This window comes from Atractosteus spatula, chromosome 13, assembly GCF_055471065.1.
Source record: "Atractosteus spatula isolate fAtrSpa1 chromosome 13, fAtrSpa1.hap1, whole genome shotgun sequence".
In the NCBI taxonomy this organism is placed as follows: Eukaryota; Metazoa; Chordata; class Actinopteri; order Semionotiformes; family Lepisosteidae; genus Atractosteus; species Atractosteus spatula.
Window position 1 is genome coordinate 38,561,767 of NC_142718.1, and position 26,299 is coordinate 38,588,065.

General features: G+C 37.6%; 1 protein-coding gene across 1 annotated transcript in view; it reads right to left on the reverse strand.

The window, feature by feature from the left end:
* The window catches only part of LOC148822385 (nck-associated protein 5-like), a 131,562-nt gene that overhangs the window by 74,666 nt on the left and 30,597 nt on the right, over positions 1-26,299 (reverse strand). Inside the window, exons 3-4 of the mRNA XM_088930520.1 lie at positions 13,492-13,582; positions 7,348-7,497 (exon numbers count right to left, since the gene is read on the reverse strand). Of these exons, the coding sequence (XP_088786646.1) occupies positions 7,348-7,497; positions 13,492-13,582 (241 nt within the window). The remainder of the gene's footprint in view (positions 1-7,347; positions 7,498-13,491; positions 13,583-26,299) is intronic.

The window sequence follows — 26,299 nt, forward strand, 5'->3', positions numbered from 1 at the left end:
ATGCTTCATCTCGATTTAACATGATATGCCAAAAATATTTTCTGATCATTCTAACATTAATTTTTCAAAACAGAAGAGCCTATTATTTTTTGCAAATGAAGAATCTGCCTCTTTATGTATCTGTTTTTGAAAATTTGTGAATGTAGCTTATAGTAACAACAATATTCATGAATATTCTCATTTTAATTTAAATGCAGAAAAAGTAGTCTGCTTCACACTAATTCAAAAACAAGAGCTGATTTTTGATTTTCTAATCCTTCCTTGAGAGCAAGGGTTTGTAATTCTGAGCATAATATAATTACAACTGCACAATACATGTATGTTTGAAAACTTGCAAAACTACAGACCACAATGGCATTTCCAGTAAAGTGATGACAAAGTTATCTTGTATGACTTTCTGAAGTACACTTATTGACAGCATAGTTTGTCATAGCTAAAAATACTGAGGGGGCTAAAAGTAAGACTTCATTAACAACAAAAAAATCATTTTTAGTTGTGCCTTTAATGTGCATACTCAAAGTTGTCTTTATCTTCGTACAGTAGCTAATTTAAATAAGATCACTTTATTGACCAAAAACAAATTTATTTTATTAGGAATTTGTTTTTTCGCACACCCCAACTTGCTCTCCATGAGACACACAGACACACACAGGGGCACCATATAAATTGGAGTCAGAATTTATATGGCGCCCCAGGAGCAGCTGGGGTTAAGGGCCTTGCTGAGGGGCCCAACGGAGTGGGATTCCTCTGCCGGCCGCGGGGTACGAACCGGCAACCTCCCAGCCACAGGCGCAGATCCTGAGCCACAGAGCCAGCGCCCCGCCTCCCGGGGATAATACTCGGGAACTTTTTTTTTTCCTGAATTAACATCACCCCCAGTAAACGTTTATCTCAGACCCTGAAAGCTTAGGCAACATTTGAGATTCTGTGATCAGAATCCTCAGGTTTGTTTTTAATTATTCCCACTTTATTTGTGTCATACTAATTATTTGTATTAATTATTTGTGATTTAATTTTAGAGGCCATTTGGAGTTTTGCAGCAAACTCAAAAGAGGAGGATCCACCAAAGAGGAGGATGGTGGGGACGTTTTTATTTTGGGGGGGGGAGACATTAAAACATTAAAGCATTTTTCTGTTCTCTTGCTTCCGTATTTTGAAACATTTAAACCATTCAACTTCCATAACTACCTCATGAATATGAGCATACATGCGTAAACGCTTCCGGTTTCAGTATAATTAACATGTGCACCCATGTTGGTTCAAAGTAATACAACAGTTCACAAGACAACGTCTCAAGACTTTTATTTTAGCTCTACTTTCTGATCTCCTTTTTCACATTTATTCATGTCTTATTCTTCAAGTATGGGAATATAGGGTCCCATTGAGTGATTACTCCAAGATCACTTGCGGCTCAGACTTTCACCTAGTGGCTGATGTTGTCCTTCATGAAGAACTTATTTGTTCAGTTTTAAACTCTTGATACAGCTGCATCAACCATCAAGAGGAATGACTCGTATTGCTTGGAGCAGAATAAAACACAATAAAGAGTTCATCAATAAAGGCAAACCTCCACATATTCATTCAAATGAGTAACGTTATTGTAGTCCAAAAATTCATAAAATGAATGGGGGGGTGGGGTGGGGGGGGCTCTCACGAATACTGTACATGAGCCAATAAGGAATAGAGAAATGTCTTATAAATAACTGAACAACTACTGAGCATTACAAAACAGCCCAACATTTCACTGTCTAAAGCACCAGGGAGTCTGTTGCCGTGACAACTCCTACAATTTCTCAGAGAATTTTCTAGTGAAGTTCAACAAGCAAACACAAATGATAATATTCTGAGGGGATAGTAATAAAAATGTCGGGCTATTGAAGATTTGGTCACACTGCAAGGAACCCGAGAAGATTCAGCGGGGGGGGGGGGGGGGGGGGGTGTTCCTTCCAATCTCCTCGTGTCTGAAGAAGCCGTTTGACACTCCAACTTTCCCTCGCCCGCGGCCTAAAGTTCAAGACTCAGACTTTGTTTGTTTGCAAATTCCTTTCAAACACACAAAAAAGGTTTGTTTCTGTAAATCAACTCTCGTTAAAAGGGAGCAATCAAACCATCAGCTATTTCTAGGGATGAGGGAAGTGCGTCGAGCTGAGGCTCCATTGCGGAAACGACTGCTTTTGTGGGAGAGTTAATGAAAGTTTCAATTGAGTGCCAGTCACCCGCAAGAAATGTGATTTTCCACACATGAATTGGGCCATTCACTGGGAATCTTTGCCCTGTCGCTGCTTTTCAAGCTAAAGGAAAACAGCAAAGAAGTGGGTTTTATGGGGGAGTGTGTGTGTGGGGGGGGGGGGTCATGTGTCACTGTGCCTCTATTTACAACAGTGTTTCGCTAAATATCAGCTGGCTGCTGTGTTGTCGTGCACCGTTTCGATTTCTTTCTAAATGAAGTTATGCATGGCCAGACCCTGCACCCTTTAGTACAATGGCTTCTCCATAATTAGATTGAGAAAACAGTGAATTCAAATGTGAGTGACTTTGGCTTCGCTCTATAAATCCACCTTTACACTCTGTTGATGCTCATAAGTAGAGGGAATGAGAATCGTAGACACACTAAGTCATGCAAGCCCCCAGACCGCATCTTTAATAATATAGTTCTTCAATAATCTAGCGCACTGTCCCTAATGTAAATAAGAGAAAAGAAAAACTCTGCACTCCCTTGGGTCTTCTGTTTATTGATACACCTTTAAAACCACATCTAATGAGAATACACAAAGGGCTTGGTTTATTCATATAAAAATATTTAAAAAGGAGAAAAAAATCTAAGACATCCAGTACACATCACAATGCATTTTCGGCATATCTGCATATCTGCATTATTCGGCATTTGAATAACGTAAGGCAATAATCAATCAATATTAATTAATTAACACAGATAAGAATTTATGTGCTAGTAACAAAGAAATCAAAGAATTATACAAGTATTTTTTTGGTAACTGAATTGGCATCCCTTGATATGTTACATCATAGTTAAATACTAAACACTTTTGCTTTCTTCAGCCAAGAAAGAAAACATCTATAGATTTATGTAGGACAGCTAATTTAGTGAATACAACCTTTAGCCTAATGTTCTTTTCTGCATGCAACCACCTACAGCTTTATCTAAGTTTTAAAAACAACTTCAGAAGTCAAAGGAAGATCCTTAGAGACAAGTGCACATGTAATTTGTTTAAAAACACCAGACACTTGTAGGAATGGAGGATTTAACTCCCTTCAACAAAGAAGGCGGCTTTTGCTAGTCTCTTTCAGCCAAACCTTTTCAGTACATGCTGTTCACATCTTTTCTTTTGAAAGAGAAATTCATCTTACAAGAGAATACAACAATATTGGGAGGGTATATCTAAATGTTGCCAGCTGCCTGCAATTTTAGCCTTTTCTAATATCTTTCAGGTATTGTAGGCTGATTTGATATGGGGCTGGCAGCTGCAGCTGTGATAAATCTGGAAAAATCATATCTGACCGAGTTTTCTCATCCATCAGCAGACTGGAGAGTGCAGTGCAAGAGGAAGTTCTAGCATAGGACACAAAACAGAATTTGACACACTTTTAATGTTAACAATAACATCACTATATCCATCCCTCTTATAACAGCTTCATCCAGTTCAGGGTTGTGGGGGATCCAGAGCCTATCCTGGCAGGATACACCCCGAAACGGGACACCAGTACTGTACATCGCAGGGCACACATAGACGCGAATGCAGACACACAGTTGCACTGGGGACAGTTTTCTTAAAACCAGCATGTCGCTGGGCTCTGAGAGGTAACTGGAGCCCCCAGAGGAAACATACGCGAACATGGGAGAACATACAGTACAGTACAAATAGCAAAATTCGCGAAATACTGTATCAGATAGCAACCCAGGTCCCTAGATCTGGGAGGCAGTAATCCTAACCACTGTGCCACCACGCCACCCAGTATCATTACATAATAATGCAAATGAAATATCCCCAAAATTGGCAAGAATAGAAAATTTAAAAGGTATAATAATTTGGCTGGTACACAGAAATTTCTAAATATTACTCTTTAAAGCTTAGATATCATCCTGCATTGCATTCCGGTTTCAGAATACCTCTTTTGACAACTGTAAAGTTCTGTAAAGGCATTCTATGGACCACTTTGTGTGGAATGTATGACATTTTCATTAAAGTTCCTCAGCAATGCCTCTTTCACAAGAAGGCCAGAACAGAAGAGCTGTAAGAAACTTGAAAGGGACACTGTTTGGATTGATCTTAACATCAGCAGTGAATACAGTAATTAGCTATCCATTGATATGAAATGACTCTTACTTTAGAGCTGTTTTTGTAGTTATGTCTTTACTTTCATTTCATGCTAGCAAAGGAGATTATATGGCCAAACAGGCAAGAAGGACTTTTATCACTGCACAGGGCAGATGCATGTCAGCAAAAGTGCAGAAACTGGCTTCACTTCAGGGAGCATTTCCTCTCTGGCTCTGCTCTGATCAGAGGGAAACCACCTTTAGCTAGGGAGAGGTGCCAGCTGTCTTCTCATGATTACTGAATACAGCTCTTTCCTGGGGAAGAGCTGCCAACTGGGCCACTATTAATAATAGCTTTATGGAGAGGGCCAAGAGTCTACTATAGTATTAGGGTTGAAGCCAAATCCTTCTCCGGTCCATATTGCGTGTGTCTGGAACCTGATTAAAACATGACATTTAAATGCTGGAACTGGATGCTGGCAAGCCTGGAAGGAAATTATATCCCCATGTCTAGCACATACAAGGCATGACAAATTCAATATTCTCTATCTGCTCTGAAACACTGTATGGAGTTTACTAAAAATACAGCATCTTTGATGTGATATCTACAGGATGTACAGAGTACTAAATAACCGCTCAACATTTTGGAGGGGTATCAGTGAAGCAGATACCCAGTGGCTTTTTTCAAGAAGTAGCTGGATGAAATCCTCTGATCAATTTGCAGCTAACTACCCAGCAGGCTAGATGGGCTGAACAGCTCTTCTCATTTATAGAATTTCTGGTGTTGTTATGTTCATGTTCATTCATGTTTACAATTTAGTACATTTTATCTCAGGGTTTGAACAATTTTTGGGTTAGATATTAGTGATTACTGTTGGACACAAGGATAGTAAGAAAAAGTTTCCCTTTCTTTCTCATGCAGAGAAGATAAATCATTGTACATGAAGCTTTGGACTGCGTGGGACTGAAGGATCCAGGCTATTGAACACAGGAAGCACCTCTTCACACAAAGGGTTGTAGGAGCTGATAGCAGCCTGGCTTCCTTCAGACACATCTGGATGAGATTATTGGGTCAATTAACCACTAGCAACCAAAGAGGCTTAATGGGCTAGAGGATCTCTTCAAAATTTTCGGATTTCTCAATTTCATCACTGAAACCATTCTACCTGTATTATTATAGTACAATAAATAAAAAAAAACAGCATAAAGTACATTTCCATATTTGAACAGATACTCCATTCAATTATTGTGCAATGAAAACAAAATACTTTCCCCACACTAACTCTTACAGAGTAGATACATAGCCAGCTGTGGCTGGTTTGTTAAAAAACATTGTTGGGGTACAGATGCATATGACTTTGTTGTGATGTTCAAGTTACCAAGTGGGGCAATGGAGAAGTGATGATATGAGGAGGAATCTCTTTTATTAGAGGGACATCTTTGTTGCAGATTTGCAACCTTACTTTTTTTTGCTCCTGCAAGCCCAAGCAGGCAGTGTTGATTTTAGTGCAGGACAATGCAAGGCCAGCCTTTTCTCCTGAACAGTTCAGTACAAACTGGAGCTACAAGGGTGCAACAGTGGCGGGACTGCCCAGAGGCTGATCAGGTCTGTGCGTGCAAGGGTTATAACTGGGTATATTTTTCATTCTGACAAAGTGTCACATACAGTACATGCATGCTTTTTTTCATTTTGAAAACTACTTATGATCCTAAGATCTTCTCTTAGTGATAACTACGGTATTCCTTTATTCGATTATATCCATTAATGCATCCTGAAAAATGGCATTTTACTAAACATTTTTAGCATTTCTTTTTGCATTTAAATATTTCTAACTAAAGGAAAAACACCTTTTTCCCATTTATCACACGTCATGCAAATTCTATTTTGTATCAGAAACATTTTTCCAAATAAATTATTCTGTAATCTTCAGCAACTCATGTAGGCTATTGCATACAGTACCTACCATACATAACATAAAGGTAGGTTGTGATTTATTATTGAAATTGCATTTTTAATGTGCTGATACAAAGAGAATATTAATCAATGATACAACGGCATAAAGTAAAACTGATACTATATTAAGATATCTAACTTTTGAATAATGTGCTTCACCAACTGCAGGCTACAGAGCTGTACTGTAATTTATACTCTGTAAGATAATTCACTAGAATGGGAGCATAGTATTAAAGCAACATGCAATTAACAGCACTTTGCTTTAATTATCCTTGTGTGCAATTAATGTCAGTGTTTTAGTTAATGTCTGTCTGCACTCCACTGTCCAGGGCTATTTATGCAGATTAATTCTAGAATTATTGGCAGGCTGCTGGATGAGTTTTCTGCAAGCTGTTGGGCAGGCATGATGCTGATGGGTTGGTCCTCTCAGTCATTGTCCTGTACCTGACTCCACCTAACCAAAAGGCTTTCTCGATTTAGTTTTTTTCAGGCGAGCTGCAGTGAGCATGACACTAGAGGATTTAACTAAACAACTGCTGCTTGTGCCAATAGAAACAAAGGGCGTTATTATGTTTTTAAAAGGGAAAAACCTTTGAACTTTGAGAACCTTTGCTGATTAATTGGTATTTGACTGGTGGACACCGTAGGTACAATTAGTTCAGGTGGGTGCACACCTGAAGAAGGCTCTATGGCCGAAAAGTTTTCTTTCTTCTCTTTTCAGCATGGAATAAACCTATTACTTGTTCCTTCATAGGTACAATTACTCTGAATTTCATAACAGCTTTAGATGCAGAATTAAATGATATTGGAGAGCTAAAGAGTCTTAAGTCCCAAGCCTAAGGCTGGCTATTATCCCCACATAATTGCTTTTAATATGATGCTACCATAAAAATAATTAAAACTGTTGCAAGCTCACAAACAAACGACTGCGACTTTACTGAATTTACTGTAGCACAAGCTTAAGGCCCTTTAAGATTGCCTTTGCTCTTCAGTTGAGAAGAGTGTATTATATCGTGATGCACTGCCATGGTTTAAATAAGCTGCTCTGTAGCAATGCAGTTGTGTGGATGAGCTGGGCAGCAGGTAAAAAGGTCAGCCCTTGTTACAGCAGCTACTGTACCTCTAGGGCTCGCAGGCGTTCCAGGAGCTGCTTTGTCTTATCTCTCTCCTCTTCTGCACTGCTGCCTTCGCTCTGAGAATCTTCCTCAGCGGCCAGGCGCATGTCCTCCGTGGTCTGCTTATGCCTTTTCACTTCTTCAGAAAGCTTATCCTGTGCAACAGCAGAAGATAATAACTTTGATACTGTATCACACCATCAGAGGTACAGTACAGTAAGCAGTGGAACATCCCTGAATCCCTGCTTATTACTTGTATTGTTTGACCTCCAATCCACACAGGAGGCCATCAGCAGTGACCCTGTCGTTTAAAATTTACATCCATTGCTCCGTAACTCCAGAGCACGAAGAAGGAAAGCATCCCTACTCCATAACAAGCACTGATTTGATTCTTAAGAAAACAAAATTGTATTTGTAACCCCCCCCCCCCGTAAATACCTTTGTAATTAATGATTATGTTCATTCATGTAGATGGAGAAAAATGATATAATCTTAAAGCAAACACAAAATTATACTGCCACCATGATAAAAAGAGCAACGAAATCTCTATTTATTTTGTATGCATTCCATTAATGGTAAACAACACGTTGGCAGCTATTTACCACAATGCCAAGTAATTTAAAGCTCACAGATGCCTGCAAGGTAAATCTGTACAGCAGACACAATAAAATGCAAACACTTCACGTCAATCTTAGCCTCAAAGATCATTTCAATCCTTTAGGTCTTTAGGTTTCGCAGTACTTCAATTTTTTTTTCTGTTTCAACCATCTTCACTACTTAAGATCACAGGCACTATCAGTTTATTTTCATTTTAAATTGCTACCACTTTTCTGCCATTCAACAAATCGATGGACACATTCTTCATTCTGTAATGTGGTAGAAAATACAGGCGCTCTTCAGACAAAAATCGTTCAAGTCATTTTGATTTAAGATATTTTATAACCCTAACATAGGTTTTGTAGAACTCTGCTTCTTTTCTGTAACCTTTTTTTCTGGTCTGACAGAATGTTCCCAATTGTACTGAAGAAAAAGATTTATTCATAGGTCATTAACAAAACTGTTTCAATAGTCACTCAAGATAGGGAAAACAAGCACTGATTTGAAAATTATTAATACTGTACCTATCCACAAAAAGAGCAAGAATACGGTACCATGTAATTATAGACCAATACATTTTGTTTCTATTACATGTAAGGTTATGCAACAATATGGAGTTAAAGTACAGGATCACATTCATGGCAATGTGATTCTAAGGGATAGTGAGCATGGATTTAGAATAGGCATGTCTTGTTTCATTTGTTTCAGTTCTTTGAACAAACAGCAGTCAAAATGGATAGAAAGAGAATTTTTTTCTGCATGGTATATTTAGATTTTCAGAAGGTTTTTCATTAAGTTTCTCACAAAAGTAGGCAGTGGGCATTCAAGATGATGCATGTCTTTGGGCTGAGAATTGGTTAATAGAATGCAGAGAACAGATAAGGCATGAATGCTAAAATTAGGATGACATTTAAATGGAATCTGGAAGATTTACCTACTGTAACTCAATGGATAAATCAATTATTATGCCTATATGCTCCTTGAGAAGATGACTAAAAAACTGAGAGCCAGACCACATCTGTTTGATAGCACTGGGACCTCCCTCGGTAACTGTTTTCTCTGGTGATGATGTTATCTTAACACCTTAAACACAGAAACATGGTGTTGTACTTGCCATTCTAGATATCTGTACAGTATGTGTGTGTCTGTTTTTCCCCCTGATGTTATTTCAATGACAGAAGCACAGCCATTGCCAGAGTACATATGCTTTTTGTATTTTTCAGGAAAACCTAACGAAAAGAATGTCCAAAAATTATGTAGAGACATAATTAGTGGAGTACAACAAGGGTCTGTATTAGGATCTTTTTTTTTATTTCACTGCTATATATAATGGTGTAATAAGTAAACAAGCTTACAGACAACACCAAAGCAAAAGGATTAGCAGGCATAGCAGAGGCTATAAAGAAATGTTAAAAAATGTAAACAAAGATTAGCTGGTCAAATAGCTGATGACATGTTTAATGTACTGTAAATGTGAAGAGTATTATACATATATGTATGTAGCAAAAAACATAGACTAAGCTTATAAACTAGGAAACAATTAGCTTTAAGAAGGTACCTACAGTACTGTATGAAAAGATTTAGGTGTTCATATTAACACATTATTTTTATCTGTTAGACCCGTGAACCTTAACCTCCATCCTAAAGGATAGTCTGTCACGCCCTCTGTAGCCAGAGGGCGCTCCTTCTCTGTCCTGTCCCTAGTTTCTGGTCTGCTGTCCTTCCGGTCCCTCTCTTTCCCTTGGGCTATATATTTCCGGGTCTTGCACTCTGCCAGGGCTCAGCATTGACGTTCGGATGTCCTGAGACCCGCCTAGCACCAGGGCCCCCCACGTCCGCTCCCTGAGGGCATAAGTTTCTATACGGCACTCCTGAACTCTTTGCACTAATGAGCCCGGGTCTTTTTCCCGTCTCGCCGCTACGCATATTGGTCTTTTTCCGCTCTCCTGCTCCCCACGGTTAGTCCCTTTGGACGTCCGTGACATAGTCATGACTACTGGGTTTCATTCCAAATATCATTTGCTCTCTTACTTCTGACTAAAAACATCTTAATTGTTGAACAATTGAGTGTAAATAGATCCAGGTGGCAAAGACAATGTACCAAATGCTCCCATAGTGAGTATTTCACCCTTTTAGTTAAATCCAAATGGGCACATTTCAGTTATCGCAACTGAATGAGGGCTGTTCAAATATTTAAAAAAAAAAATCTTAAATCAATTTGCCTGCTATTAAGCTCTTGGGTGGTAGAATAACGTAAAGACTACATTATCCCTCAAGAGCTGGGCTGAGAATCACTGTTCTTTTCATTAATTTGTAAACCATTAACAAAGTCTTTGGTGGAGCACTAGGAGTTTTTTTAATTAGAAGAATGATCCAAACTAAATAAATATCTAACTATTATTTAGAATAATTTCTAGAAGACTACAAGGACAGCTTTAAAGATTAAAGTATTCTGCAAAGGACTTCTTCAGAAACACAATCAAGTGGTTTGCACATGAAACAATGGAAACTACAATGAAGTGCATTTAAAACCAAGAACAGGACACAGTATTTTACAAATAGGCTAAAATATAGGGAAAAAGCTATGCTTGTTGAAGATGATACCCTGACTTCCTTCAGCTTCAAGAATCAGCTGGATAAGATCCTCAAATCAATTAGCTACCAGCAACCAGACAAGCTAGATGGGGATACAGGGCCTCCTCCTACAGATCCTGTAGGTCCTTTTGTAACCTTTTGCAAATTTTTATGCTACTACAGTACCTCCAACCACCCGGTTAGTTTGTAAACTTAACATCTGTATACATGTTGTTATCAATCAGTATAACATTAGAGCACTTTACAGAACAGACGTGGCAAAGAGTATCATATTCATGAAAACTGCAGCTGTGGTTTACCTATTTCATACAGATTTCACACAGAAGGTCATGCTTTATTTAGCAAAGGCAATTGTGTTTAATGTATAATGCCAATAATGACTTAAGTGTAGCAGAAAAGTACAAAGAGTTGTTCTTATATAATTGTACCGCTAATCCAGTTAAATGTTTCAATAATAGTTTCCGCTTTTTAACCTTAACTGTTTTATGAATGAGGTCTTGCAAGAGATAAGGCAAAAAGTGAAATACAACAACAGTAACCTTTCGAGTTTTGAATTAGTTAGGCCAATGTTTGCAGCTTGCAGCTAAGAAGTCATTAAGGCTACAGTCCTTATGATAGTGCTATATTCATAAGTTTTGGCACCTACCTGTAGGTCCCCTTTTGAAACCAAAGTGTTCTGCCAAAACTAATCTAAAGCTTTAACATGACTATTAATTCCACAAAACTATTGGATTATATTGGATTATTTATACTGTAGAGAAGCACTGAAGACTGCCTTGGTGTGCTGATAATGTTGGGCAGAAAACCACTGCAATACTCCTTGTAATTCAGACGGAAATCTAAAGTATTTGCAATGTTGGCCATTTCATAAGCATTTCAGTTGTTAAAGGTCATTATGCACCTCTGAAAATGTTTCTATTCCAGACTCTGCTGAGTTAATTGCCAAGTTTGATCATGACTTGCACAGTGTAATATCTCTCTTCAGCAGTGATGGATGTGTGTAACTATACATAGCACTACTTAATGCATTGAAAATTGCCATATGCAGTACAAATGCATTACATTTTAGATGACATTTTGCGTGAAATATGGACGAATATTGTGTATCTGATTTATTCAATCATGCAGTCCTACAGATCCTGTAGGTCCACACCTTTCTAAACTATCCTGTAAATGAACAATGTTGCTTGCATAGATTCATAAGATATTATTCATATCTACTATAATAAGAGAAAGTTAACTTCCCAAGAGTGACATGTATAGTATGTTACAGTACCTGTATGATTCAGACATGCTAAAGTTGATGATGCTACACAAATTCCTTTATGCAGCTGGCAGCTACTGAAAGCAAATCCCTGTGTCTATTAATCCACTGAAGTTGATTAATGTCCAGGCATTATTCTCCCTGAAATCATCATTTAAATAATCACTGGCTATGAGGCCTTCTAACTCTCCCCCACATTTATATTGATAAAAGCGCTGAAGATTTCTTCATCACTGCCTCCATCAATCACGAATATGCAGTGTCGGTAAAGAAAGTCACATTCCCAGGGTAACATTTTAGATCCAGCACAGATCCACCAGGCCCTTTAACTGGGCAAGTGATATTTCTTCTAATTAAATATGCATTAGGAATTCTGGGAGCAATTTGCATATATAATACTCTCCCCCAGTAATCATTACAACGGCGGAATTTGTTTCATACGTCCCAGGGATGCTTCCATTTGCATCTCATGACAGTCTGAACCGAAGATTGATAGATTAATCAACTGTAATATCTTTAAACACAAAACTGAAATGCATTAAGCGAATAGCCTCTGGGTCTTCCATTTTACAAATGTGCTGTGATCACCAGCATTCCATGACCACAAATCAATTAAAGATTGAGAACTCTTTAGAGGTTACATCTGTGTGGCAGGTTTATTAATTACACTTACATGCAAGCAAACAATTAGTGGCAAACGCAGGATATGACAGGCAACTGTCTCGTCTATTTATAATTTATACTATTTGAAGCAATCCAGTGCTGTTCTTACTGATACAGCTGTTTCATAGCTGGAAGGCTAATTGTTTTAAATTATTTGGACTTTCTTATTTGACTCTGTTATTATTGATCTGTTTGTAGCTTAGTTTGTAGTAGTATTTTGGGGTGCTATTCTAAAGTGCTCCACCAGCTTATTGGTTATCCTGACAGCAATGGCAAAAGAGCCTCATACTCTCAGTGACAACCACAGATCGGTCCAACAAGGACTCTGTCTTCCTGCTCACTAAAGGCATAGAACTACAAATGACTCCATCATTTATATCCATTTGGGAAATGGAGAATTCTTTTTATTGAAAATACAATGGGAATTAATTCAGGGAAGAATACTTTACAAAGGTAAGAATGAATTTGTACTGTATTTAATAATATAGTTATTAAATACCCTAGAATCCATTTTATCCATTTAGAAGAAAGTGCCCTTACCCACATACTGTATGCACACACAGGGACAAATTAGAGACATCGGTTACACTAGCCAGCTGGTTTTTGGAAAGTGAGTGAAAACTGAGGAACACGCAGGATGACCATACAAACACACACTGGAATCTGGAACTGAGCCCAGGATTGCCCCTACCTTGTAATAAAACAATGTTAAAAAGTTGGTCGCCGAATGAATGCTTACAGTATGTAATGTCTAATAAAACTCTAGCTGTAATCAGCATATAATGACATTGAAAATTTTCAATTTTCAGGCATTATTTTGATAATGAAATTGCTTAATGAAGGGATCAATTTTTAAGCAGGTTTTTGATTACATTCCTCAGCAAAAATAAAGGCACTGATTTAAGAAAGGGCATAAAAAGTGACTTAAAATTTAACCTTTTATAGAAAAAAGGTATGAACATAGTCTTGATGATTCATCACCTTAAGGAGATGGATAAGACAACTGTCAATGTTGTCATCAATCTAGTACCTTATAGGCCTTCATAATGTCCACAGTGTCCACAGCAGTCTGCTCCAGAGACCCCTGAGTCTGCAGCAAATTCCGCACTGTCTCTTCCATCCTGTGGAGCAGCAAGGAAATTGCATGTCAGAGCTGATTCTTTTTGTAATACAACATATGGCTGCTTTTTGGTGTAATGGTTGAAGGCCCCTTGAAGGGTTTCTTGAAAATGAAAAAGGAATGCTGATGCATTTCTATTATTTTATAGTGCCGTAGAGCTTTTTACGTTTAGACGCCAAGTTTCGCCAGTGCGTGTCACCTGCCAATGTCGACCTTACGACAGACACAGAGTACTTCAGAGGAGTCACCCTCAGGAGAATCTGACTGCTGCACCACCACAATTACAGCAAACTAAAGGATGTTATGGAGCCCGGGCGTATATTCCACCCATATTCCTGCGTGATCTCTTTCGCCTTTGTAAACACAACTAGAATTGTTTCGTTACAGTATTACATTAGCATGATTAAAGTTAATTTATTTTTAAAGATGGTACATTTGTACTGTAGCTTGTTACCTATTAGTTATAATTAATTAAAATATCACAAATAGAAATATTCTTCAACAAATAAATATTAACAATTTACATTGCTGTAGCAGGTATAGCATTTCCAAACACTCTAATACTACTGTAAACATAAAGTTCGCAGTAGTATTAGTGTGCAACTAATGCAAAGTTATTAACCACTTATATGTAATTTATATTTAAAATGCTATCAAATGAAACATTTACAAATTATTATAATGAATGCTAACTGTGTAGAACATTCTTGATAACCTCTTCACGTAACCTTAATGACACAATAAATGGTATGACTAGCTGACATTTATGGTATCCCCTTTTCATTAATATTTGTATTTATTTGCATTTGCCTGATTACTTTTCTTTCAGCACTGAAATCACTGTGAGTCACTTATCATGTTTATCATAATATAATGCTCAGTGACATTTTACTTATTTTTATTGCAATTTTCCAGTTGATCTGTACAAGACTCTATACTGGCAGAGTGCATTATGAATAGCTACACCATCTGTTGGCCAAATGTGAATCGGTAAGCTGGCTGTAATCACCACTTTAGACTGCACTGCACTGTGTCTCATGGCAGATTGTTGTAACCTCTGCCTAGGAGCTGACCTTAATCAGAAAGACAACATACACTGGACAGAAAGCTCCTCAACAGACAGGTTAAGTCACCGAGTTAAAGCCACAAAGCTCAACGCTTGGAAAACAAAATATACTCTCTGTATAAATTAAGAATGGCAGTGCCTATGGCCTCCATATTGTACATTCCATACTAAAGTCATCAGGTGCTTGCAACCCACAGCTAAAACCAAAGCAGGTTTTTTCCCGACATGCAGTGCACAAACGGAATATGTAAAGTGTTACTGTAAACCTAAGAGATTGAATGTTAAGTTACAAATGTCTCTGCATCTGTATACACTTCAGATAAAATCATAAATCTGGTCATTGCATACAGTATGTGCATATTATTTAGCAATCTAAAAAATACCCCACTACAAAATGCTGAAGTACAATCCTTAAGTTATTTAATCTTCCTAAGTAAGCAGGTATGGTACGTATTTACCTGCTGTGATTTATTACATTTCTAAATGATAGTGAAGAAAAAAATAAATTTCTTTAGTAAATGATGAAATTCAAAATGCAGCACATAATGTAGAAAGAGAGGTTGTTGTCCCTTTCACTAGTCCTTATCGCTTTTAATAAACCCAGTTGAAGCTACAAACTCATATGTCCAATACTCCAACAGTGTTGAAAATGTTAAGCTAGAAGAAGATATTTACAGTATGAACAAAACTTTTGGTGTTCATGGTTTTTCACATCTTTACATTTACATCTTCTACACAACTGGGGAAGTCATTAAAATGGCAAACACAATAGTTAGGATACACACCATTTTAAAAGGTTTAAATGTAAATCAATACATGTTATGGTAAAATGGTACAATGAACTTGTAAAACCACATTTACAATACTGTGTACAATCCCATGGCTCAAAGTCTCAGACTGACCAGCTAAGAGACCTGAACTATTTTAGCCTTGAACAGAGAAGGGACCTGCTCCTCACAGGCATTAACAAATGGAAATCTTGAGAATCAACAGTGAAACACAAACCAGAAGCCGCAATTGGAACCTAGGGGAAGCAAAATTAAAACTGAGGACAGACACACTAATTTATACAAATAAAGAGTTGAGGGAATCTTGAACAAGCTACAGTATGTCGTTGGAGCCAACACTTGGCTTCCTTCGACAATGGCTTCCTTCAAGAAACATCTGGTTGAGATCCTTGGATCAGGTGGATCAGGTTCTGATGTAATTATAAGCACAAAAGCACATCACAGAAAATGGATCAGGTAATGTGACAGGTGATGAAATTATTTAATCTGTTGAATGAGGTGAATATAAAAAATATGGAAAGGAACCAATATGCCCCACTTATCAAAATAAAAAGAGTCTTCCTGCCATTAGTCCATTAGTACTTTAGAGGCTGGAGTATGTCACCCAAGGTGGATTCAAGAGTAGAGGAACCAATTTCTCCTTCAGAATGAATTACGGTTGTGTGTAGACCCCCCTGATGGACATCACTGAATGTGGCACAGATGTGCAGAACAATATGCTGATTGTTGGGAACAAGAGACAAATCGATACGGTAGTGTGATGGCCTGGGCAGGATGGTCTAGTCACTACAGATCTCCCTTTGTAATGATTGATTGACCACACTGTGCTTTATTGAGACCTGGGACTTCACCAGCTGCCCTTCCTGCTAACTCATAATAACATGACAACACATGGACAAAGGACAAAGTACACCCTCACATTGCCAGTGAAACACTGCTTTCTCGTGAGATGAGATTGTGACAGTTACAGCATATTGTGGATGCCTTACTTGCCAGACTTGAGCCCCATTGACTTTTTGTGGAAAAGGCTGTGACATCTAGCACCCAGAAAGCAGCAAAAGGCCACGCTTAAAAAGGTTCTAGAAGTATAATGGAAAAAAATCCAACATCACAGCATCTACAGTCTGGTGCAAAGAATTTATTCACAGATGTACTGTACCCATTCTAGTGGTGGCCACACACCCAACTAGCCTGTGACTTTCAACATAGACTCTGTTGACATATCACTGTATCAACCCTGTTGATATCAATCAGCACAATACATTTACCTACATCATGTCTGTTTATGTAACAGAAATGTCAGTGCACCTAAAAATCTTGATTTTTGGTTCTATTCACTCTTTAACTTCATTCAGTCTAAACAGCCTCTCACAGTGCTAACCACAAAAGCTTCTTTTTCTGCACTGAAAAGAGATCCTTACAGTTTACACTCAAAGCTCACTGGCACAAAATCAATGCTATTGATGCATTTGCTAACCAGCTTTTTATATTTGATTAGAGATTAGAGATTTGATTTGAGATTCAGCATTTTAGTCAAGATTTGACACATAAGTGTTGGCAATGCATGAGCAAAAGTCCTCATAAAAATCTTATGAATAAGGACCTTGGAGGTCTAGGTTGCCATAGTTAATGTATTTAGTTTGTTCTCACTGGCTCCAAACCAATCACACGCAAAACAGCTTTTGTATATTTTGCTTGTGATTATGCAGCTCATTACTCAAGATTTTCAGCCTCAAACTTGGCAAAGTGAATCCCTGCTCCATAAACCTCCAGGAGCCAGGATCCCCCTAGGATGAAGTTTGTGGAGTTCAAGAGTATGATCCCCAGGAATGGGACCGAATTCAGACTTACAAAGACATCCCATCCTTAGCCATGCTCCTTTTCAATGGCAACTGTATGTACTGGAGATCACCTGTGACCTTAAAAGTGAGTTTCCATAAACACTACTGTACAACTTAAGTTGTGCTACTACCCTCTGTAGCACTGTGAGACACCAGTACTGTAGCTAAAGGTGTGGATGAAGACGATCAATGTACAGTAAGTAGTGATAATATAAAGTACACTTACTCTACTGTATATACAGTACAGTATTGTAGCTCTTTTTCTGCACACTCCACTTGAAAGAGCTTTACGGGCCATGGTGACTCCTCTCCGGCACCACTACTGTGTAGCCCCCACCTGGATGAATCGACAGCAGCTAAAGTGCACCAGTACACTCACCACACATCAGCTATCAGTGTGGAGGAGAACAGACTAATGAAGCAGACTCCTAGACAGAGATTATTAGGAGGCCATGACTGGTAAAGACCAGGGATAAATTGGGTTTTGTTCCATATGTAACAGCTACAGGACTAAATATCTTTCAAGTTGAAGTTGCTGGTCTCAGGGAATCCAGTAAAGTCAGTTCCTTTGAGATGAAGTTTAATGAAAACACAGTACTTCTTCAGTAATGAAGAAATACACATCAAATTTTGGACATTATTTTTATACCTGAAAAACTTAATGTGGACTCCAAGCTTTCCACTACAATACCATTTCTACTACAAATCATGTAGACAAATCAAGACAAATATGAAACCCCTTAATTAACTGAAAAAAACATCACAATTTTTAAATTCAGACTCCTGCTTACATTGTCAGTGGTGCTTTTAATGTAAATTTTTTCCCTCCTCGATAAACTAAGGACATTATGTTGTTCCTTCTATGTTTGTGTTGCTCAGGTTTTTCATTTTTTAGTTATTTTTTCTTAAGGATATAGAGTCTGAACTGCACTGTAAGTCATTATCACTAAATAATCAGTTTATCTTTCTGAGTTTGTTAGGTTTTTAAGCTCACTCAATGTTCCATTTACCACTTTGGCATTGTGAGATTTTGGTATCTTAAAATCATTAAAGAAAAACAAACAAAAATCCAAAAATGTATTATTGTACATACGTTGTAAATTATAAATCTAGATTTTCAACAGCAAAAACATACTTACATCCAGTCTATTAGATCTGCCAAAAAAATTTACACTAAAAGCATTCAAAATAAGAGCATCTTTAAGAGGTCTGATATTCATTTAATTCTTGCCACATTTCTACTGTGATTTATGTACTGGAACATTGCAAATAAGAATTTCATGGAAAATTACCCCCAAATAATCGTATTTTGATGGTGCAGTGGTTCTAAATTCTAGTAAATTTTTGAAGTTATTTACCAGTGAAATTACTTAGGACTGATACCTCAAAGTTATTTTAAGTTCACAACGCTTTTACACATTTAATTCTCTTCAAAATATAATTATCTTACGGCCCAGTAATAAGAATATACAGTATGGTAACTGTGGACCAGTTACTGTATTTACATTATATATATTTTCACTACACAATCCGTATTGTAGATGAAAAAGTGAATGGCCAACAAATTAATAAATCCAACGGCAGTGCACACAGCTTACTGTATAATAATAAAGCTAGATTCATCCTACAATAACAGTTTTCATACTTTTAAAAGCCGACTTTTGTTTTCACTCTGCTGCTTCATAAAGTATGGAAAATCTTTATCTAGTTAATGAGCAGAGAACTTGAAGACACACTATGCAGAATATGCTTTAAAGATTAAAAGGTTATTTTAAAAAACTATATGAGATCTGCAATTGTACTAAAAGAATAGCTACATTTACGTAAGATATCTTATAATTTCAATAACTGAGCTTTTTTTCATTGAAAAGTACTGGAAATTACAACATTTTTATAACAAAGTTTCCATAAATATACACAAATCTAAAAAATATAAACACTTTGTAAAAGCTAAACAACAACATATTATTGAGGTAACTGTACTTGTGATTAGGGATTGGAAGCGAACTACATGTCAGAAACAGAAGCAATACATCCAAAAGAAGCCTTTAAAACCATTAAAATCTTCTCCAAATTGATAATCCAACTTTTTTGTAGACCCTCTGGATTTCAATTCTGTACACAGCCACACAGGATATATTTAAGATCTCCATCATTTCCAAATCCACATTATGCATACATTACATGCATTCAACTACTGTATATTAACCCACACCATTAACCCCAACCATAATTTCCAAACTTACTTTGAGTCTCCCTCAAGAGAACCCCAAATACACCATATCATAAAGGCCTCACAAAGGGTTTACAGACCACCTGACTGCAGAGTCATTTAAACAGCAGAGTGAATCTGTGGTCATAATTTTTATTCCAGCTGGCCTCTGCATGTCCTGACTATTAAAATGTAGACCTATTAGTCATGTATTTTCCTTTTTGAAAGCTTTAGGCTTTCTGGCAAATACATTTAGATTCTGTCTTGAAGGCTCCACCAACACTTTCAGGAGTCAAGTCTGGAATAGCTGATGCTTGCTTGTTGGCCACAATGTTTCAGCTGCAGAACCTCTTCAGGTACAGTATAAGAAGACTCCAGAGCTGAAACGCGGTGTTTTTCCTTATTTCAGCCTGCGTCTCATCACAGAATTAAGCTCTGTTTGTTTCTTTGCAGCTTGCATGCTGGAGCAGCTTCCTACTCAAACCTCTTCAGAATAAATTATTTTTACTTCAAAGCTGATAAACCATTATTACATGAAAAGGACCCGACAACAGCACTAGTGAAACTTCAATTTATAGGTAAGCACTCACCCAGTTTTGGAACTCTGCACATGCCCATTTATGAAGATCCCTTTAAATGATTGAAACAAAATATTGCATTTGTCTTTAATACCCAAAAATTTCCTATCAGGAATAACCATTTTCTACTGTAGAGCACAACATGCAGCACCATGGAAATGCAGGACTCTAATCTAAAATAGGCCAGTTGGGAACATTACATGCCTGAATGATTTTAGCAGCAAAAGCAGGCATGTTTAGTGCATCACTGGTATGAAATAATGCATGTTCATTTTTGCGTGATTTTTACAAGATGGTTCCTTTCATGTGTGTGATCCAGAGACATCCTTAGCTCACATCGGCCAAAAAAGCCTGGAAGCAAAGGATACATATCCATAAATGACCCCCCATATGGGCAATGTTAAGTCCATCCCTAAGAAAATAGCCCCTGCTGTGCACTACAGGGGTCTGATATGTTGTAGAATAGATCCCTGCCTGAATAATTTGCAGCATGTGAGTCTGAGCACAGAAACATCTGAGGCATTCATTAACTATTGAAGATCATAGTGTAAGCCTCCATTGACATCTTACTTTCAATGAAAGTACGACAAGAGAAAGATTCTTCAGGACTTTTGGCCATTTGGATACTGGCATGCGCAGTCTGAAACATGAAACCTTCACACTATTTACAAACAGCAGCGTTTAAGAAATAGCCTAAATGTATCTTTTGATTTTCACTGCACTTTCTAACTACCACGTAATTTAGTATTAATTTGAATCACAAGAGTACTTGCTGCTAGAGTACTTGTGTAACTGCATATTTTTTCAGAAAATGTCAGTATGTATTTTTCATACATCATAGAACAGAAGTTAATAGAAGTTAACTGTATTAACTCACATCTCTGTTTTCTGAAAGAGTGAATATACATGGAAGCTCTTTTTATGCTTCTAAAGAATATTTTAAGTTGCCTTAACTCTGACAAGTCCAGATTAAAACATTTTCCCTTGGTTAAGATCTCCTACCCCAGGATAACCTTGTCTGAAGGGTTTACATCATTTGTGTGTTGTTACACTAGGTGGAAGTAAAAAGAGTGACAAAATTAAGTGGAACTTTGCGATTTTTATGCATTTGATAAGAAAAGCATTATAAGAATTAAATTAATTAATTAAATCAGAATAAATGTACATTTGTGAAAGAGTGTTTCTAAATCTGTAACTGGTAGAGAGACGGTGAGTCTGTTTGATTAGTACTCAAGAGCATTGCTGAAGTTGCACAAGAACAACAGGCGATTTGACAAGTTACATAGAGAAAGTTCTGAACAGATGGATGCATTAAATATATATGCTAACTGGAATACAGGACAGGAGAATTCAAGACAGAAATTCCATTTTCAGCCTACCTGACACCAGCAAGGAAACCTCCAGTGAAACATATTCTGTCAACAGTGTATTAACAGCTCAGCTCACCCTAGACCTTGTAAATTTATTTTGACAGCAACACAATTAAAAACTTTAAAGCCACACGAAATTACCAGCAGAATACAATAAGTCACTTGTTTTCCCTGATCCAGGTCATGTGGTGCCATGCATGACCATCATTTGATGGATAAATATTATCGCCTTATCCTGCTCTGCTTAAACACATCTTGGCTAGACAGCATTTGAAATGTTTCATTATTTAAAGCTTTTTCAGGAAAACACCTATTTTTCTTTTCTATGCAGCTGACTGTAAAACCACACAATTAGTCACCCTGCCAGTAGTCTAAGCGTGCACTAAGCCTTTTATCCTCTTTTAGCTTTGGTTTTCACAAAAGTTCATTATTACCTTTAGGTTTCCAATATGAAGACACATATCTCACTCACTGCAAAAGAAGACCCCAACTGCAAAGCAATGAACACATGAAAACCAAGCAGTTTGTTGCAAGTTGAGCCTCCTTTTGAAAAGGTCATAAAATGCAGGGAGGCTGTCATGCATGTTAAGAAGGGATAGCATTACAAAGTTTCAAAACTGGGGACCAGTGGCTCTTTTTCATCCTGGCGGAACTCTGACCTTTCAATGAGATACACATGAAAGCAGAGCACTTGAAACAAACAGTTAATGAAGAGACGCCATGTGTTTCAAACTGGTGCCCTACACCCTTTTAGCTTTAATCCTCAGTAGGAAACCGCAGACTGATTGTTATATGTGCTGTTCTATTTGTTTCTTTCTGGAAGTGTAAACTAAAATCTCGAATATCTCCTGACTCTAACCCATTGCTATGAAGTAATATATGATATTCCACTTAATAAGCTATTACATTTTCAAATATTAAAAAGCTATTAAATACTCCATCTCAATACATCTGTCCATATTGCTACAAATCACAATCTGACTCGCTGCTGTTAGAAACGAGCAATGCATGATGAGAGATTAAGAAACAGAAGTTCAACACATGGCTGAACCAGGACTCTAGGCTGAAGTTTCCCAATTAGTCATAAGTTTATTCTTGGCATCAAACAACCACTGAAATGCCAAAGTGCTGTGGTATTTGTGACAATCTAGGTGGAAAATAAAGACATAGTTCTGTCACATTACATAATCCTGCCTCTCTACAGCCTTATTTCATGATTGCTATAACAGAAAGACCTCTGAGGCAAAAGATGTCAAACATGGTTAGTTCCAAAAAGAAAACCTATTCCAGCACAAAACGTCTTGAGCTCTGCTATGTTGTTCTCAACCTTTGTACCATGGCGCATACTCTATGACTGTCAAAGTGCTGCCTTCCTTTTTCTTTCAGTTGTCCTTCAGCTTTACTCTTTGAGTAACTCCTAACTACATGTTGTATGAAGAGGAAACACAATGTTAAGACAGCTCAACAGAGGCATTTAACACAAATGTAAAACTGAACCCTATTATCCTTTGCCACGAGCACAGCTGCAACACATCGATGAGCCCCTGGAGGGTGAAAAATGTGTCTGTGGCTGATGTCTTGAGCCCAAAAGACTCCACTGTGGAAGTCCAAAGCCCAAATCCGCAGAGTGCAGCTAATTTGGTCTCTGAGAAGAAGAGGCGATGTATCAAGAGCCAAATACATTTCAACTGTATTGGAATACAAATGTTGCAGTAAGAAAATAAGCAGTTATTTGAAAAAGAATCTCAAAACCACCTTGAATAGTTTAGAAGAAACTATGAGCTAGTTAAAGAACTGCTTGAGTCCTAGATTAGGCTAAATATTTAAGTTTAAGACTAGGAGTCTAAGAGTCTAGGATTAAGAGGCAGCATCTTCATACACATACTGTATACACTATAGTATAAAAATACATAAATCAAGGTAAGTACAAATATACAGCTGAGGTGAATCTATTAAATTTCATGATGTTATTTGCCATTTCATTATCCAACAGCTGACAGCTCAGCGACAGCACACTAATGATCACATCAGGCAACCATGCCTATGATGTGAACATGGCTGCCCTACTTCCACAGAAATCTGTAATCTGACCTCTTTTACAGCTCCTGTAAAGGCCCATAATAAGCCCTTTAAATCTTTTACGGAAGCATTTTTAGCGTATCTGTAATTAAAGAATTTGCTGTGGTCTAACATAGATTTTTAATTTTTTGCCATAGTTTCTAAAGTGGCGTATTTTAGTATTAGGTCAGTGATACCTAAGAGCTGTACTTTGAGTTGAACAGGATAGAGAGCAGAATGTGACTGTAAAATACAGTCCATTACATCCAGAAAAGAAATGAATAAACAACTCAGGCAAACATAGTTACATACCTGATACTACACAGTATGTGAAACCATAGTTTTTATCTAGTAATTTAAACCAGAATGCATCAGTTGTTCAACATTCAGATATCTACAGGTATACAGGTATTGATTGAAAGCTATACCCATTTTTTAGTTCCTTCTCTTGTATAGCCATATATATTTCTACATTTACTGCCAAATTTACCTTGCTTATATATTGCTACCTGTTGGAAAAACAGTTTTTCTCAAAATTGTGTTTTACATCCAGGAGCCATGGCTGTACAGCAGGCGTAAACACTACAGTTTTATGTCCCCCAACACCACAACTCAATTATTTCAAAAAGATTTCATAAATGCATTTATGAGTTTTTTGATATTATAAAACACCATCCTGTATTTTAAATCTATTTTACTTTTCTGGATTTACAAAGACAAACCATGGCATTGAGAGTAAATTTTGCCTGATGACGAGCCAATCCACATCACTCTAAGCCCACCTCACATTTCCAACTCATTGGAAAACCAGGAATAGGGACAAAGATGGTTATCAATTGCTAAACTGCTGGGTCACCACATCACTGGGTTACTTTCCTTATCCAATGTGTGGTTAATAGTTCAGTCTGGACAATCAGCCATAAGGATATGGCAAAATATGTTGGGAACCATTTTCATTTTTTTACGATTTTGCCTCCATTTGACATGCGTTTTGAGACAGAAAATATTAAATGAGTTTTATAATGTTTATACTGTAGCTATTATGAAGGTATTCAATTAATTCATCTTTGCAAGATCTGATGACTACAAATCTGTGATTCTGATGCCTCTTAAGCAATGGAAGCAGGGAAGGAATTACAAATAAAGAAATGGATAACTAACTATATATAGAATGGGAAAGTCTGCTATCCATTGAACTGTTCAGCTTTGGGGATTCTTACTTCCTTCTGTCCCTGATGACTAAAGCAGTGGGACGGCTTAAAAGAATATTAAAGCAGGATCTGCTCTTAGAAAAATACCAGATGTAAAGGTACTGATGAGAACATTGCTTCTTCTGATTATTTCAAGTGGTCAAACACATCAGTTCTCTTTAACCAGATGTACTGAGAACTCCAGCTGCACTGATTGGAAACCTCTTAAATCCTCGCATAAAGCACTTCTGGGTAACAGTAATGGAATCAATTCCATAATACTGCTGAAAAGGCACTGGTCTCCAAATAATCATGGGACAGTTTTATTGACTTATTTTATGATTTGCTAGTTTCAGAGCTGTGGAATGCACATTCACGATTAGGAATGGAACTAATTAAGGGCACGTGGGTAGCATGGTGTAGAATGATGTGTTTCAGGAAGTTTAAATTCATTTTAAAAGATAAATTCGTGTTATTTTTAGATTTGCATCTCATCAATAGGAACTTACAGTGACCAAAGAGAAAAAGAACTATTCATATTTCTTAATTGTATAAAGCAACATCAACCAGCTTTGATATAACTTAGTGTACAGTATATGTTTCAGTTAACTTCCTTTCCAGTTAATTTTTTAGACTGAGCAATTGAGCGCTAGTGGAAAATAAATTAGACCCATTTCATATATGAAATGTCAGTTTAATTTACTTAATTTTTTTTCTTGTTGACATTTTATCAAAAATGTATAAAAGCCGTTGGACTACATTTTAGATTTCTACATACTGTACGGTACAATTAGCAAAACTATTAAAAACTATTAACTGTACTGTTATGATAAAACAGTCAAATCTGTTCACAGCATCACAGCCAAACCCAGTCCTCACTTTGGTCATTTCTAATATTTATTTTAACAATTAATTCATTGTATCCACCTTGGCAGAAAACTGTACAATAAAGTGTGTAGATGAATCATTCATAGAGTTCTAACTCACCAATGTACAGTACTTAATTATTTATTTAACAGTTATGCGTGATGAATGAAGACTGGCAAGAGCCTATCTACACAGAAGCTCAAAGGGATCAGTGGGAGAAGTTAGGTGGGTTAGGTAAAAGGTGCAGTACCTGAATGCCGCTTTTACCCTCAGCTGCAGCCCAAAGTCTGGCTCCTCCATGAAGGACAGCACAGGGCCTCTCCTTCTCCTGCCTGGCGCCTGCCGGGACATTGTCATTCCTGGCTCCCGTCTCCGACTGGGACAAACGCTCCCTACAGAGGGCTGGCTCACGGACTGAGCAGCCTCTGAAGCTGCTTTAAGGCAGGGCTAGCCTGGCCCCACACTGTGCAGCACAGGAACTCTTCCACATGGTGCCTTCATGACTCATAAATCTCACATGTGCAGCACCGCACTGCACGGGTTAAACAGCGACCGGCTTAGCGCTGCTGCCGGCTCGTTTACTTTCAGAATGTCCAGAAAACAGCACCTCTCCTTCCCCGACTCCTTCTTCCTCCCCTCTTGTTCCCAGCTGCTAGAGTATGCAAGAACACTACTCAGCCCTTACAAACTAGGATGAGTAGGCTACTATCAACCACGCACTTGCCTGCTTCTGACCTACATCGCCGGG